This window comes from Ipomoea triloba, chromosome 7 (genome assembly GCF_003576645.1).
Source record: "Ipomoea triloba cultivar NCNSP0323 chromosome 7, ASM357664v1".
NCBI lineage: Eukaryota > Viridiplantae > Streptophyta > Magnoliopsida > Solanales > Convolvulaceae > Ipomoea > Ipomoea triloba.
In genome coordinates, this window is record NC_044922.1 from 21,639,818 (window position 1) to 21,654,623 (window position 14,806).

At 36.1% G+C, this 14,806-nt stretch overlaps 1 protein-coding gene across 2 annotated transcripts; it reads right to left on the bottom strand.

Annotated features, from left to right (window-relative positions):
- Nucleotides 1-3,447: 3,447 nt before the first annotated feature.
- On the bottom strand, nt 3,448-13,418 carry LOC116025195 (ATP-dependent zinc metalloprotease FTSH 9, chloroplastic-like). Of its 2 annotated transcripts, XM_031266332.1 has the most exons (13): nt 12,327-13,418; nt 9,166-9,231; nt 8,942-9,076; nt 8,768-8,833; nt 7,346-7,531; nt 7,067-7,153; nt 6,861-6,974; nt 6,628-6,752; nt 6,419-6,527; nt 6,044-6,169; nt 4,409-4,729; nt 4,173-4,296; nt 3,448-4,100 (listed from the first exon to the last, which is right to left on the bottom strand). In XM_031266332.1, exons 1-13 carry the CDS (start codon nt 13,185-13,187, stop codon nt 3,973-3,975), a joined length of 2,448 nt encoding a protein of 815 aa, XP_031122192.1. In that variant the 5' UTR covers nt 13,188-13,418; the 3' UTR covers nt 3,448-3,972. The 2 variants fall into 2 exon arrangements, with proteins under 2 accessions (XP_031122192.1, XP_031122193.1); XM_031266333.1 differs by lacking the exon at nt 9,166-9,231.
- Nucleotides 13,419-14,806: the final 1,388 nt, after the last annotated feature.

Sequence of the window (14,806 nt, forward strand, 5' to 3'; positions counted from 1 at the left end):
TGTACCCGGCGGATCCGAACATGCCATGGTGGCCAAACTCTCCGAGGTTCTATGCACAGCCGTATATGTACCCCCGATGCCACCAACGTACCCTCCCATGCCTTTCCGACATGAGACTACAACAATCGAGACGACCCCGACTGCTGCACCCGCTTTCCGTCGTTCGTAGTCCAAGAGGAGGTCCCAGGCTTCTTGACCAGCAGCCCCCAGAACCGACTCTAGGTAGTGCTAGAGCTAGTTACCGGCGTAGACTTGGAATTGGTAGCTTGGGCATAGGTCCTCCTGAACACGAGGTTGTTCGATGCCATTGAATACGCTGGTAATGATAGATTGGAAGTAGAGAGATGAGTGGCAGAGCTGTCCTACTAGCGTGTCAAAATATGTAAACGCGAAAAGCTTGAATTGTATATATTTCGAAATTCAAAGTGTATCGGTTACAATGAAATATATATCAAACGAGTCCTCTGATTCTCCACTAAAAGTATGTCGATTGGAAGTATGTCAAACTGGACGTGTTCCTTGCTAAAAGGCTTCCAGAGCTAAGTAGTTTGTTCTTCGATGAAGGACTATATGCAACTTATCTTTAAAGAAGGGTTTCTGGTACTCAAATGGCGTGTTCATCGGCGAAGATATATGGCGGGCGTGTTTCAAATGATATCCTGTCGAGATTTTGGTAGAGCTTCGGTATGCAGATCTTCAAAGCTCCCTTTCTCCTAAAATGAAACCACTATTTATAGTGGTAGAGTGTGTAGGAAAAATCTAACTAACTCTATCCCTTGGGATAATTCCTATATTTAATTTAATTATTTGAATTAAATATAAAGAATGTATTGGGACACCATCATGTTTAGGTTCATGATTTTATATCATCTTCAAACGAATTTATATTATCCACATCTTTCAAAATTATATGGCCCACATATATTCTTGATGTGCCAAAATGAAGTCAAACCCGCTAATTAGGCAACCCAAGTAATGCGAACGGCCTAGTCCAACTTAATTAATTATTCCACCATCTTGGACCAAACAATCCAACATCTAATTACTTTTAATTAAGTAATTAAAATAATCAAATATTTATTGAGTCATTTAATTAATCTAATTAAATAAATATTAGTCCAATTAACGAAATAAAAACAATTAATTATCAACCAAGGCCCAATAGCACACATATCAACCCATTTAAATTTTCAATGCTAACAAAAGCTGTTTGGATTAAGAAGTTTGTTGTTGAACTTGGAGTTGTTCCAACCATTCCAGTACCTTTGTATTGTGACAACAATGGGGCTATTTCACAAGCCCCAGCCAAGGTCACACTAGAAATCCAAACACATTGAAAGACGCTATCATCTCCTAAGATAGTTCGTTGGTAAGGGAGATATAACAATGTAGAAAATAGTCTCAACGGATAACACAACAGATCCGTTTACAAAACCACTTAATCAGAAGCAGTTAGATCAACATCTTGAGAAAATGGGAATTAGATACCATACCAATTGACTCTAGTGCAAATGGGGGACTGTTATACATGTATGCCTTAGGAGCCAACATTTATTGTTTTGGGTATTGATTTCTTATTAAATAAATATAATGAATATATGTTTTATTTATTTTATTTTAGCTTAGTTAATATTTGATATTATTTCGTACAATCTTCTGAATTCTTCATTCTTAAGAGTTAAGAATATGAGTGACGAAGAATTAATAAATGAAGTATTGTAAAATGTTTATAGTCATAGGAATTTTGATAAGACTAGGACATTGCCCTTCTTATGGTGAGCCTTATACCATTCTGTATGAGATACAAAGAGAGCTCACTTGTCACTTGATCTACCCCATTGGGTTAGGTTAAGAATATTGAATAGACATATTGAGTAGGTTTATGAGTTTGGCCAAACTTGATCATGACCTTTACCTGGTTTGGAAGAAATATTGTGTGAAATGAATGTTCCATGATATTTGTAACGGAAAGTTTCATTATAATATATTTAAATATATTTATTGTCAACTAGGTAATCATGACATACTACTAGGTGTCACTCATGACTTACGAGTTATTTAATAATGAGTTATTAAATATTACTCGTTGTTAGTTTGACTATGAATCTAGAAAGTCACACTTTAATGGCTGATTAATAAATTAATTCAATATTGGGTAATTTTGGGCTTGGCTATCGCCTTTGGACTCAAAGCAAGCTATATATATATATAAGCATTGCCAGGGCCCAAACCAGGCTATATATATATATATATATATATACACGCAAATTTTACTGTGGACCACGGTCCACAATCCATTGTGGACTGCGCATCAAAACGACGTCGTTTTGATTAATGAAAACAAATGGTTGAAACGGCTCCGTTCCGTCCAACTGTAGTTCCCTTTCAACACAACTATAGTTCCTTTTCAACACAACTATAGTTCCTTTTCAACACAACTACAGTTTCCTTTCAACATAATTGCAGTTCCTTTTCGATATAACTGCAGTTTCATTCGACATTATACACTCAAATATTTGAAATTGTTATACAGTTACTTTCAACACAACTACAGTTTCTTTTATAATACAATGTAGTTTCCTTTCAACACAACTACAATATCATTTCGATATAACTGCAGTTCCCTTTCAACATAACTGCAATTCATTTTCGATATAGCTGTAGTTTCATTCAACATTATACACTCAAATATGCGAAATTGTTATTCAGTTCCTTTCAACACAACTATAGTTTCTTTTATAATACACTGCAGTTTCCTTTCAATACAACTATAATATCATTTCGATATAATTTTATATACACTGCCGTTATATTTCAACACAACTACAGTTACATTTCGATATAACTACAGTTTCATTCGATAATATAAAAACAAATGTGAGGCAGTATCTTTTAAGATGAATTGTAGTATCAGTTACGGAGCTCCGTTACGACTTACTATACGGCAGCCATTTCTCCTACTTACTGAAACGGCGTCGTTTTGTGACCATGGTCCACAATGCATTGTGGACCATGGTCCACCGTATAACGATTAATATATATAAGCCTTGCCCTTTTCTTAAAGTGTATAAGAAGAAAAAGAGATTTCATCTAGGAGTTTTCGCGTGTCAGGCCGGTGTACAAACCAGAGGCCGTACAATTGGACGGTTTAAGATTACATCCTTCAATGCACGCTTTAAAGGTAAAATATTCTAACCCTCTCTTTAAACGTAAAATTTAGAAAAAGTATTTGATTGATTGATACTTCCACTATGCGTATGAATTTTTCTATCATATTTATGGCCGTCATTTTTCCTTAGTATGCAACAAAACAATCATACAACTCCCTTATAGGCAATCCCATCACAACAAAATCTACTATTGGCGCAACGTAGGTGCATACATATATAGTCTTTTTTCCTTTGTATGCAACAAAACAATCAAACAACACCCTTATAGGCAATCCCATTACAACAAAATCTACTACTATTGGCGCAACGCAGGTGCATACATATATAAAGTAGCTACCCTGAACATCACTCAACAAATCAATCATCTATTGATATTTGATCTGAAATCAACCCTTGTAAAACAACTTGTTCGCCAAAGAAATGGATTATATGTACTGGGTATATATATATATATAATTGTTACACATGACTGCTCACTAACAACCGAGATATGTACAAGAAAATTATTTTATAACGTAGGAGAATCTTCTTTTCAAACCTGTGCTTCAGGAAAATATTCCTTCCACCGTAATTAGATCTTCAGCCATTTGCCTTAATAACTACAGAGTTGATGATCATGGTAGGTAATAGATATACAAGGAGCTTGATGTCAAGACAAACTCTTTACCGAACTAATACAAGGTGAAAGAGTGAATTCATGCCATGCAGCTGCCTGTAAGTGCCCACCATCGGGTTGAGAATGACGAGGCCGATGTGGATATTCAAAGTGCGTCATTTGATACAAAGCATCCATAATATGATTTCATCCTGAACTAGGTTGCAGTGGGAGAAAAGACCCCCGCTTGCCTCTGATGAAATATGAAAGTTCAGTTGGAGCAACTACCATTTTCAGCCACTTTTGCAGTTCCTCACCTTCTACTTTCTCTTTCTCTGCACCCGTAAATGTTTGTTATTACCGAGCTCCAAATACACAGTGATACATGAAAGAGTTCAAAGTATTACCTTCCAAACATGCTCCCAGACCCTCCAAAACAGTAGGATTGGCACGCACAACACAGAGTGCAACTTCAAGTGAAGATTGGAGGAGGGATTTCACTTCTCTTTGAACAAGATCAACAAGATGCCCCTACGGTTTGACACACAATCAGTTCTCATTACATATTTGCATAACCAAGTGTAGAAAAGAAGAAACTAAACCAAAAGATAACTGAGATAGGAGGTAAAGGGCAGATGAGAACCTGATCCCTTCCCCAGAGTGCAGATCCTGTATCATCCATCCCACCACCAGAAAGAGTTGCCAGTGAAACAGGACCTATTGTCTCATTCAGACCATATTCAGCAATTGCCTTGTAGGCCATATCTGTGGCGCGACGTATATCATCAAGTGCGCCAGTGGAAACACGTCCAGAATAAATTACTTCTTCTGCTGCACGCCCTCCAAGAAGAGTGACTAATCGTCCATGTAGTTCATCAACAAAGAGCAAATATCTATCTTCAGTGGTTGGAGGAATGTAAGTAAATCCTAATGCCCCTCCAGATCTAGGCAATATGCTTAGTTTCTGTTCAAAAAAGAATCATTATAATTGTGTGCCACACTATTTTTGTATTTTGGAATAGTAGTAGTCTAATAACAAAAAAACAACAATACCAAGCTAAATTTCATAAGCCAACTTTTTAAAGCGAAAAAGGGTAGCAAAGCAATGAGGCCGGGCTTTGCTTTAAAGCAAAACCGCAAAGCAAAGTCGCTTTTTCAGATAAAGAAACACTTTTCTAAAAAATAACAATTACTCAACTAGTGATGCAAAATGATATTTAAAAAATTACGACTTCATAGAAATTAAAATAATTTACAAATTTACAAAACAAAAATTACAGTTTTATAAAAATTTTAAGAAAATTACAGCTTTATATTCAAAGTTTAAAAAATAAATTAAAACTTCACTGGTAAAAAAAATTTTAATCAGAAATTCAGAATATCAGAAAAACCAAAGACTGAGACGACTTGACTACTTCACTGGCTGAAACAGAAGAAACCCAGACTACTCTGGAGTCTGGTCAAAATCTGGAAGAAAACAAAATTAATTTCAACTTGCAATTCTGAGAGTGAGACAGCAATTTCATTTTCCTCTACTCCTATCATGTCAAAGGTCAAAGTGAGATAATGATTTCCTTGGTGACAGGTGAGGCAGAACCATCAAAGAGACAGAGACAAAGAGTTGCCAGAGGTGAGGCGGCGACTTCGCGAACCCTAATTCCTGGCAGTGGCGAGCAGTGAGCTGCTCTTTCACGTCTTAATAGCTTTGAGAAGAGAAGGTTGCAACTTCATGAACCCTATTTCAGGTCTTTTATTTTTATTTTTATCTTATTTGTTGTGCTGACCTATGCGTTGGCTGTGCCTCGTCGCTCTGGCAGGAAGCGGCTGCTTTCTCACACAGCTGCGCCTCACTAAGGCAAGGCGTCAAGGCGATTTCCTGTTGCACGCCTCGCGGGCACTTTTAACAAGTTTGTCCATAAGAAATGCTATATTTATTTAAAGCATGCATTCCATAGAGCTGGAAATATGTCCAACAATATTGAACAAAATTTACCAATAAACCCTCATTTTGACACTCCAAGATGTTCTAAAAATCTCCCAATCAACTCAAAGATGTGAAAGCAATGGACCTCTTGGTGCTGATGTCAGAGACAAAATGCTATGTTCGTCACAACTTAAACTCTCTCCCTCTCCAGACAAGAAATTATATTTTCAACAAGTCAATTTAAATTGTAAATATTTTAACATACATTGTAGCAAAGGGGGAGAAATAAGTCAAGGAAAGATGTACAGATAAATGACAATCAGTGACAAAATATGTAAGGAGCAGTCCTATTACCTCAACCCGTGGTTGCCCAGAAAGAAGATTTGCAACAGCCGTACCTACTACTGCATGACCCGCTTCATGCCGTGCAACTACCGCTTTCTCATTGCCCTGCAACTTTGCAGTCTTCTTTTCTATCCCCTGTAGCATTAAGAATGGAGTTAATTCATTCACACAGGAACATTAATACTACACAGGCTCAGTGAGTAATGCAAGTTTGACTATTTACTGCATATGGCAAATTTTAACAAGGGAAAAAGTTAAAGAAAATTGGAAAAAGGAGGTTGCATCAGCTGGTAAAATGAGAAACCCATGTGACATGAAACCCAAAAACAAATACATGCACAAATAGATAGATGTGTAGTGTTTGTATTAGAAAGAGAGAGAGACCGCAATTGACCGCTCTACTGCATGAATGAAATCAATTTTTTCGACAAGAAGCTTAGTTTTCCTTCCTGCCAATAAAGCAGCCTCATTTACCAAATTTGCAAGGTCTGCCCTGCACAGGATCGAAGAGGGACAAAGATACTCATATTATTTAGAGAGAAATTAAAAATAACAGGAAATCATAACTCATAAAAAATCTGAAGAAAGAATACCCAGTGAAACCAGTTGTCATAGAAGCAATATCACCAAGATCGACATCTTGTGCAAGAGGAAGTTCCTTCTTGGATACATGTACTTTCAAAATAGCTTCTCTTCCAGTCCGATCTGGTGCTTCCACCTTTAATGATTTAGTATATCATTAATAAACTGTTATTGAGGAAAGAGATATATAAAGACAATATTTTAACCAAATATAAAGAAAGCTTGAGGGAATAGATGTACAAACCATGACCACACGATCAAACCTTCCAGGCCGGCGAAGGGCAGGGTCTAACACATCAGAACGATTGGTTGCTCCAAGAACAATCACTGCAGAGTTACTATCAAATCCATCCATCTCCTGCAGTATAAATTTTTACAGTTCAGCCTTACCTATGTGACTATGTGTAACCTAGACATGTAAAAAGGTTTGACTCAAATACTAAGCCTTACTGTAAGCAGCTGGTTTAATGTCTGCTCTCTTTCATCATTGCTAACAATGCGGAATTTACCATCACGGCTCTTTGCCACAGCATCAATCTGATATCCAGAAAACAAGTAACACTATATGTTATGCCCTAGAAATTTGGTATTGATGCACAAAAAATTGTACTACTACTTATCCTTTAATTTATTTGTTTTTTCCATTTCCTCTTGCTTCATTTTGATCATTTTCAATATAAGGTTTTTGCTTCTGTGAGAATATGGGAGGGTGTGAAAGGAAAAAAATACCTCATCTATAAAAATTATTGATGGAGCTTCTTTCTTTGCACGGGCAAAAAGGTCCCTGACACGAGATGCCCCCATACCAACATACAGTTCTACAAACTCACTTGCAGAGCAACTGATAAAAGGAACCTCGGCTTCTCCAGCAACAGCTTTCGCTAAAAGTGTCTTACCTGTCCCAGGTAGGCCCACCTGTAAGATAATAAGAACTATGCTCACTACAGATGATCACAATCAATCATGTGAACAAATTGCAAATGTAGAGATAATCCCAAGAAAAGCTCAAGAAAGGTAGAAATGCAGAAAAAAGAGAGGGGGGAGGAGAGAGATTCATCTAAACAATTACACAGACAGGTTTGAAAATCATGACAATCATACTGTTATTCCCACCAAGGACTAGTGCATTCAGTTATCCACCAAGAGAGAGAGGGTGTGTTTGTGTGAATTCCATGAATAGGCAGATTTCTTAATAACAACCACCTTAAGAAATGGATCAATATCCTATCTGACTATCACCAAGCCTATCCAATTTATGTCTACTTCTTGTAGTTTATGATTCAAATAAAGAATGAGCACAGGGAACACTTATGAATCAGAAATGAAATCACAGTCAGAATGAGAACAATTTTTTAAAAGAAACAATTTTTTTTTAATGAAATGGACAATAAATAGCTAAAACAACCTACATCAATAACTATGGCAAAGTCAGTCAAAGTAAAGCCTTTAGACACAATATAAGGAGTTTACTCTCTCCACAAATGAACCCAAAATAAAAAGAGAAGAGAAGAGAAGAAAAGAAAAGAAACAACCATGGCGCTATTAGGTAAACAATTTCCCAAAAGCAATCCCCTATTACATCCTCATTGCTCCTTAATGAGGTTTTCAAGTAACTTCCAAAGAGAGATAATAAACTGCCAGACAATCTTAGAAGGTACAGGAAAGGGTAAAGGAAGTGACAGTTACATTCCACATCAATCAAAATCCATGCTTTTATCCTTACAATGTAAAATTAAAGTAAATTTCACTTTTAGTCCTCGATTATTGTGCCATCGCCACATTTTGTCCTACTCTTTTAATTTTGCACATTATATCCTGACTTTCATTTGCTTTGCCACATTTAGTCCTTTTAAATTTTTGTCATTCTACCATTCAATAATTATGGCTAACATGTAATTTTATCATTCAATTAAAAGAATTTAAATGAGAGGTTGAAAAATTACATGTTGGGCAAAGACGCTTTAATGAAAAAATTACATGTTAGCCCTTTTTATTAAAGGGTGGAATGACAAATTTAAACAGAAGACTAATTGTGGCAAATGAATAAAAGTCAAGGATGTAATGAGGTAAATTAAAACAGTAGCACTAAATATGGCAATGCCATAGTCGATGACTAAAAGTGGAGTTTGCTCTAAAAATTATTTAACTCACCAGAAGAACGCCTCGGGGTGGGCGTGCACCAAGTCGTATATACCTGTCAGGATTCCTGAGAAATTCCTGAGAAACAGATAAGAAAATCCATCAAATTAATAAGTGATGATCATATAAACAGAATACTAATCAAGGACACATTTGCACAGGAAATCTGTGAAGAGTCAAACATACCACTATTTCTTCTAGCTCCTCCTTGGCTTCATCAACACCTGCAACATCAGCAAATGTGACAGTTTCACCTTGCTCGGACACTTTCGCTCCATTAGAACCCCCAGATTTACGATTCCTGAGCTGGCCAGCTGTATGCTGAAAATATGGTGAACTAAAATACTCAAAGTCTCAAACCAATTGCAAAAGTTTGTAGCTAATAAATGAAGAAGAGTTATGGTATATACCTGAAAAAAGTTCAAAGGGAACCGATGTAAAAGAACAGCTAGGACAACAACGTGGAAAAGAGCAAACTGGAAACAGATAAAAAGATCACATTTTGCACTATCAAATCAAATAGACAAAAAGCTTAAGACAAAATGATTTCCAATAAAGCATAAAACTCTTCATCCAAACTAATGCTTCACATTCCTTATGAAAGTCCCAGCACTGAACAGAATAACGGCAAACAACCACATTATGAAATTTAAATATATATAAATAAATGGATTTTTCTCAAATACCTTTTCCTCCCATACCTCTTTCTAAAAATGGAAACAGTAGAGGTATTTTGATCATATCAACAGAGTTGGGAAAAGAAGGGAAAAAAGGGAACATGTGACCGAAATCCCCCCCTGCCCCCTGTTTCCACTTTTGGCAAAAAAGGCATTGGAGTAAAAGACATTAGAGAAGCTCCCTTAAATAAATACATACAAACCTTTCATCCATGCAAAAGCTTCAAGCTACTTATGTAAAGTTCCAGTTCAAAAGAGAAAAGGGCAAAAACTAAAATATTAATACACACTCACACTCACATTAAGAGCTAGACTAGCTAGTACCTAACACTCCAGCCTCCAGGCAACAATTTAACAGAAAAGTTAATCTCAGACTCATTGTCAATTAATCATTACATAGAACCTGGCCAAAAGAAAGGGCTAAGATAGGGAATTGCAAATAATAGTAGGAAGTTGAGCTGGTTATTTTATGTAGAAACTTTAATAGCAAAAGACAATTAGAAGCAGTGCCAATTGTCTTACTTAGAACATTGATAAGTGCATAGACAACACACTTATGCATGCACTTATAGGTTTATTTTAGTGTTTGTCTTACATTTTAGTGTGTTTTCTGATTGCTTTTGAATGCCTTGATAATTTTCATGAGCTAATGCGTGTTTTCAATGTTTTTTGGTGATTAAGGTGCCACATTTGGATGACTTTTGGAGCTAAGGCTACAACACTCTTTGATGAGTCTAAAATTGGTGGTTTGAATGGTCTTGAACATATAGGTAAATCATTTCAAAAACGGAACAAAAGAGTGAGAAGTTACAATTCTCGCATAAAATGACTACTGCTCGGTATTTTGATCATATTTCTATGCAGGAAGATCCAATTGAAGTGATTCCAATGCCATTGGATACCCAACTCAAAGAGTTACAACTTCTATGAACACACAAAGACTAAGTATGATGTTATCAAGGTAATAAATAGCTTGAAAAGAAGAGTTACAGTGTAGAGGACCCTTGCTGCAGTTAGATAGATTCAAAGAGCCACTTTGCCTCACTGTAGTGAGAATGCCCAAACCTAGATGCAGAATTCTTGTTGGGGTGAGAATGGTTTCAGCAATTTTAAAAAAAATTCCCAACTCATCCATGGATGAAGCTACAAGATTGACATTGCATTGTTGGAGAAGAAAACACACCAAAATGCTTCAAATTTGGTCTTCCATCATCTTAAGCATCACAAACGTGAAGAAGAAGAGGAGGATAGCATGGCAACGAGGGTTCCAATCTTGGAGTTTTCTATTTCTCTCTCTTTCCATATGTTATATTTGAGATGAATAATTTGAAATTTTGTGATTTCTTTATCATTATGAGTGGCTAAACTTTAATAGGGAATTGAATTCATAGTGATGTTTATTTATGTAGCTTGTTCTTAATTTGTGAAACTTCATTCTTTCTATTTGTTTTAGTGTTGTGTTTGTGTGATTTAATGTATAAGTACATAGAACCCAATTGTTATACCATGGAGGCATGGACCATGGTTCATCTTGTGGATCCTGGTCCAAAACGACATTCAGATTATGTACTTGTTAACATATTATGTACCTTTAGTTAATAAATTATGTACCTATTATAATTAACATATTATGTGCCTTCATTTATTTACAGGGTCCACAATCACAATGCAAGGTGAACCCTAGTCCATGGTATAATTTGCCCACAAAACCTTGGCCAAGTTGTATGTGATTCTTGCATGTTATATTGTTATTTGACTACAAGAGTGGTATATAACATAGGCACCACAAACAGACTTTGAAGGCACACTATGAGAGTGGGTGATTATCTAGGGGATTTTTATATTGCTAGAGTTTAAAGGGTTAAATTGTGTAAGGCACTATAGGAGTAGGATTTGCATGATTTAATGAATAAATGTGACCATGGGAGTAGCAATAATAATAAAAATCCATTTTCCACACTTAGGAATTGAAGTATTAGAATCTCAATATTTAGTGGAGCTACCAAATAAACCTCTCACTTGAATTCAATCTATCTCTTTCTTGTTTACTTAATTGCTTGATTATTTAGTTTCTAATTAATTGAATCCCTCAATTACATAGGACTAAATATAATAGGCTTATATTAACTAGTGTTTGATTTAACCAATCCTGATATCATTACCTACGGGTTTGACAGTTGACACCCTACTACCCTAGGCTCACCTTAGGAATTAATTCTAAACTACTACAAGTCTACAACTAAATGCACATGTAGGTGCTTGTCAAACATTTTCAGCAAACCATTCCATATAGAGAGATAGATATTACAGGAAAGTTGAACCAATTTATTCCAGATACAAAAGTTCGTAACAAATGAATGTTGACAATGCATCTAACATTCAAATTCAGTGGCAAATAATCACTTCACATACAATGCACAGAAACAAGAAGGAAGAAAAAAACTAAAATGATTCACAAACAACCACACTGTCAGAATGCACTAAGGATCTTAACCAGACTCTGTAGGTGAGCCCTAACCAATTAAGTTGTTACTTCTAGTAAAACAAAGATTCTATAGTGAAAAGTAAACAAGAAAAGGAAATATCCTTCAGAAACTCCAATTTATGGTTAATTTGAGAACCCTACAGAAAGAAACTACATAGGTAGGATCTCATGCTTGGTTTCAGATTCTTTGTCCAATTTATATCATATTGGACATAAAGGATAAATTGCTTGGTACTTTACAAGTTCTGTCAGTCAAGCATACTGTCTAAGTGTCCATCTAAATAATACAATCAAAGATCCTAAGTAGAAGCTATAAGCAAGAGAGCACTCAACTTTACAGATAAAAGCAGTCCCGGATGCATTAATGTGAAAGTAATTTTCTTAAAAAGTTGACAGCCAAGAATGTTACCAGTGCTGAGTGCAAGAACCAGCCTGACCGCTTATCCGGTGATCCAAACTCCACATTGTTCTCCAGCATCTTCTCATAAGGAGTCTTGATATCACCGGGCCTTGTTGTGGTGTACACAATCCTCTTGGTGGGATTCACGTTCCTTAACGACCACTCAGACTCCTGCAGCTTACTGCTTCCACTCCCAGACTCACTCTCCACCACACCACTCATCACTTCATTCTTCAACTTGAACATGATGTGGAATTCATCAACCTCTACCTTCTGAACCTGATTTGTGTTTACCTTCCTCAAGAACTCACTGTACGGAACGCTCAAAAATGTAACCGGAGCCATGGGTTCTGACCCAGGCAATGGAATTCCTGGACCAAGCAATCTCATCACGAGCATAACTATCCCCAATTGCAATAACACTCCCACTTCCTGTGCTTGAACTATGGGTTGCCACTGCCATTTTGACCACCACCAGTCCCCTTTCCCTTGACTTTCTTTCCCAGAGGAACCCGAACTTGAACCCGAGCCAGGCCCCGAAACCGGAGAAGTATTACTTTCCGTCGTAGTAGCTTCGTTTGTATCGTTGGAATCAGTGCCTTGTTCACAAGAACTGTTTGCCCTAACTCTAATCTCCCTATCTCTTAGATATCTGTTCTTCGAAAGTTCCCACTGACGATAATTCACCGAAACCCTAGGTGGAGCTCCGGTCGGCGTAGTATTAACAATCAAACGACTCGAATTCCCCTGTAAAAGCCAACACCGATTACAGCACCCAACGCTCTGCCTGTAAACATACTTGGGATTAAAGTGCCAATTTAACGATATTTGGGAGTGAATTATGGGCGGGAGACCTTCTACGGCTGCCATTTCAGATGGAGAAAACAGAGAAAAAAAAAAGCAAAAAATCGGAGTAGGATAAGAAGTCGTGAATTTTACATATACAGAAGAAGGGATTGAAGAAGAGCAGAGAAATCAGATATGGAGGTCGGGGTTGCCCGGTTTGGTAACCATTGACCGTTAAATAACGCCTAGCAGCTGCAGCGCGTTATCCAATTTTTGGCAAAGACTACAGAACAGGGCATAAGGCATTCCTTGTGTTGTTACGAAAACAAATTACTTAATAATTCTGGTAATGGAACATGGAACATGGAACATCGTGCGCAATTACGCATCCTCTCTTGTAACGACAAGATCAACATAAGATTGTTGCTTATCCAACAAACCAAATATTAAACTCATGATTTTTTTATTTTTTTATTTTACCGAAGACACTATTACAATGTAATATAAAGTGTGTATATACTTTTTCAACTTATTAAAGCACAAAGATTAAACTTAAGTTTTTGGGTCACACTTGTGTGAGACCGTCTCACGGATCCTTATTCGTGAGACGGGTCGGATCGGGTCAAAGCACCATGCAAATGTCATACTTATATGTGCAAATATTATACTTATATGCTCAAATATAACACTAATCAAGAATATAATTTTTGTTACTTATAAGAGAAAAAGTATCATGGTAAAACGGTCTCACACAAGTTTTTGCCATTTTATTTATTTGTAAACATAAATTAGTTTTGATTTATTCCATTTAGCCAAAGTAGTATGTAAAAATAGAGAAAGACAATTAATAAGTCTAAGGTTACAAGTTTGGCTCCCCGCGAAAATTGGTTAGCAGTAATTATACTCTTCATCTCTAAGTTAAAGTATAATTGCAGGATTCATTCATACTTGTTGGTCAGGCTCATTTTTCAACCCTAAGTTATAATTGATATTATAAATTTTGTCTTTTTTCTAACAAAATATTATGAACGAAATTTGCAATGACATTTATAGTTTAAGGACTAAAAATGAGCATAACCTATAAGAAAAGGATGAAATCTGAAACGTCAATTATAACTTAAAGGACAAAAAGTGATCACAATCAACAAGTAGGAACGGATCCTACATTTACTATATAACTAAGGTACGAAAAGTGCAATGTTTCCCTTCTTAATGTAGATTTATCAACAAGAAAAAAAAAACTTTATAAAAAGAATTAGCGTGGCAAATTATACGGTAAATCATAGTCCACATTGCAATGTGAACCATAAATAAATGTTCACTTTTAATATACTGAAAGTATATTATTTGTATGCTGAAGATTTATTATTTGATAATATATCAATGTACGTTTCGTACTTAAATATATATCTTTAAAAATAAATCTTTAATATATTTAAAATCTACCTTATGTTAGTGTCCATCTTATGTAAGTATGTAACTTCCGTACTTAAATATTGAATAAGGTAATGTCCATCTTATGTGGGGTTGTTATGCCGTGGACCCAGGTCCACCTTACAAGGTGGACATGGGTCTACATTCACATATATTATACTCTATATTCACAATTTGTAAACTTTACATTCACACATTACAGGATTATATGTTTAGTAACTATATTACCACTGTTATGCATTCACACATTCAAAACTCTATATTCACAG

Bases quoted from the DNA above. Each gene is read 5' to 3' on its own strand.
- LOC116025195 (XM_031266332.1), bottom strand. From the start codon at position 13,187: ATGGCAGCCGTAGAAGGTCTCCCGCCCATAATTCACTCCCAAATATCG. The intron at 6,528-6,627 runs GTATTCTTTCTT...GATCCTGTGCAG, and splicing joins ATGACAACTGGTTTCACTGG to GGCAGACCTTGCAAATTTGG. The intron at 4,730-6,043 runs GTAATAGGACTG...TTTTTTGAACAG, and splicing joins CTGGGCAACCACGGGTTGAG to AAACTAAGCATATTGCCTAG.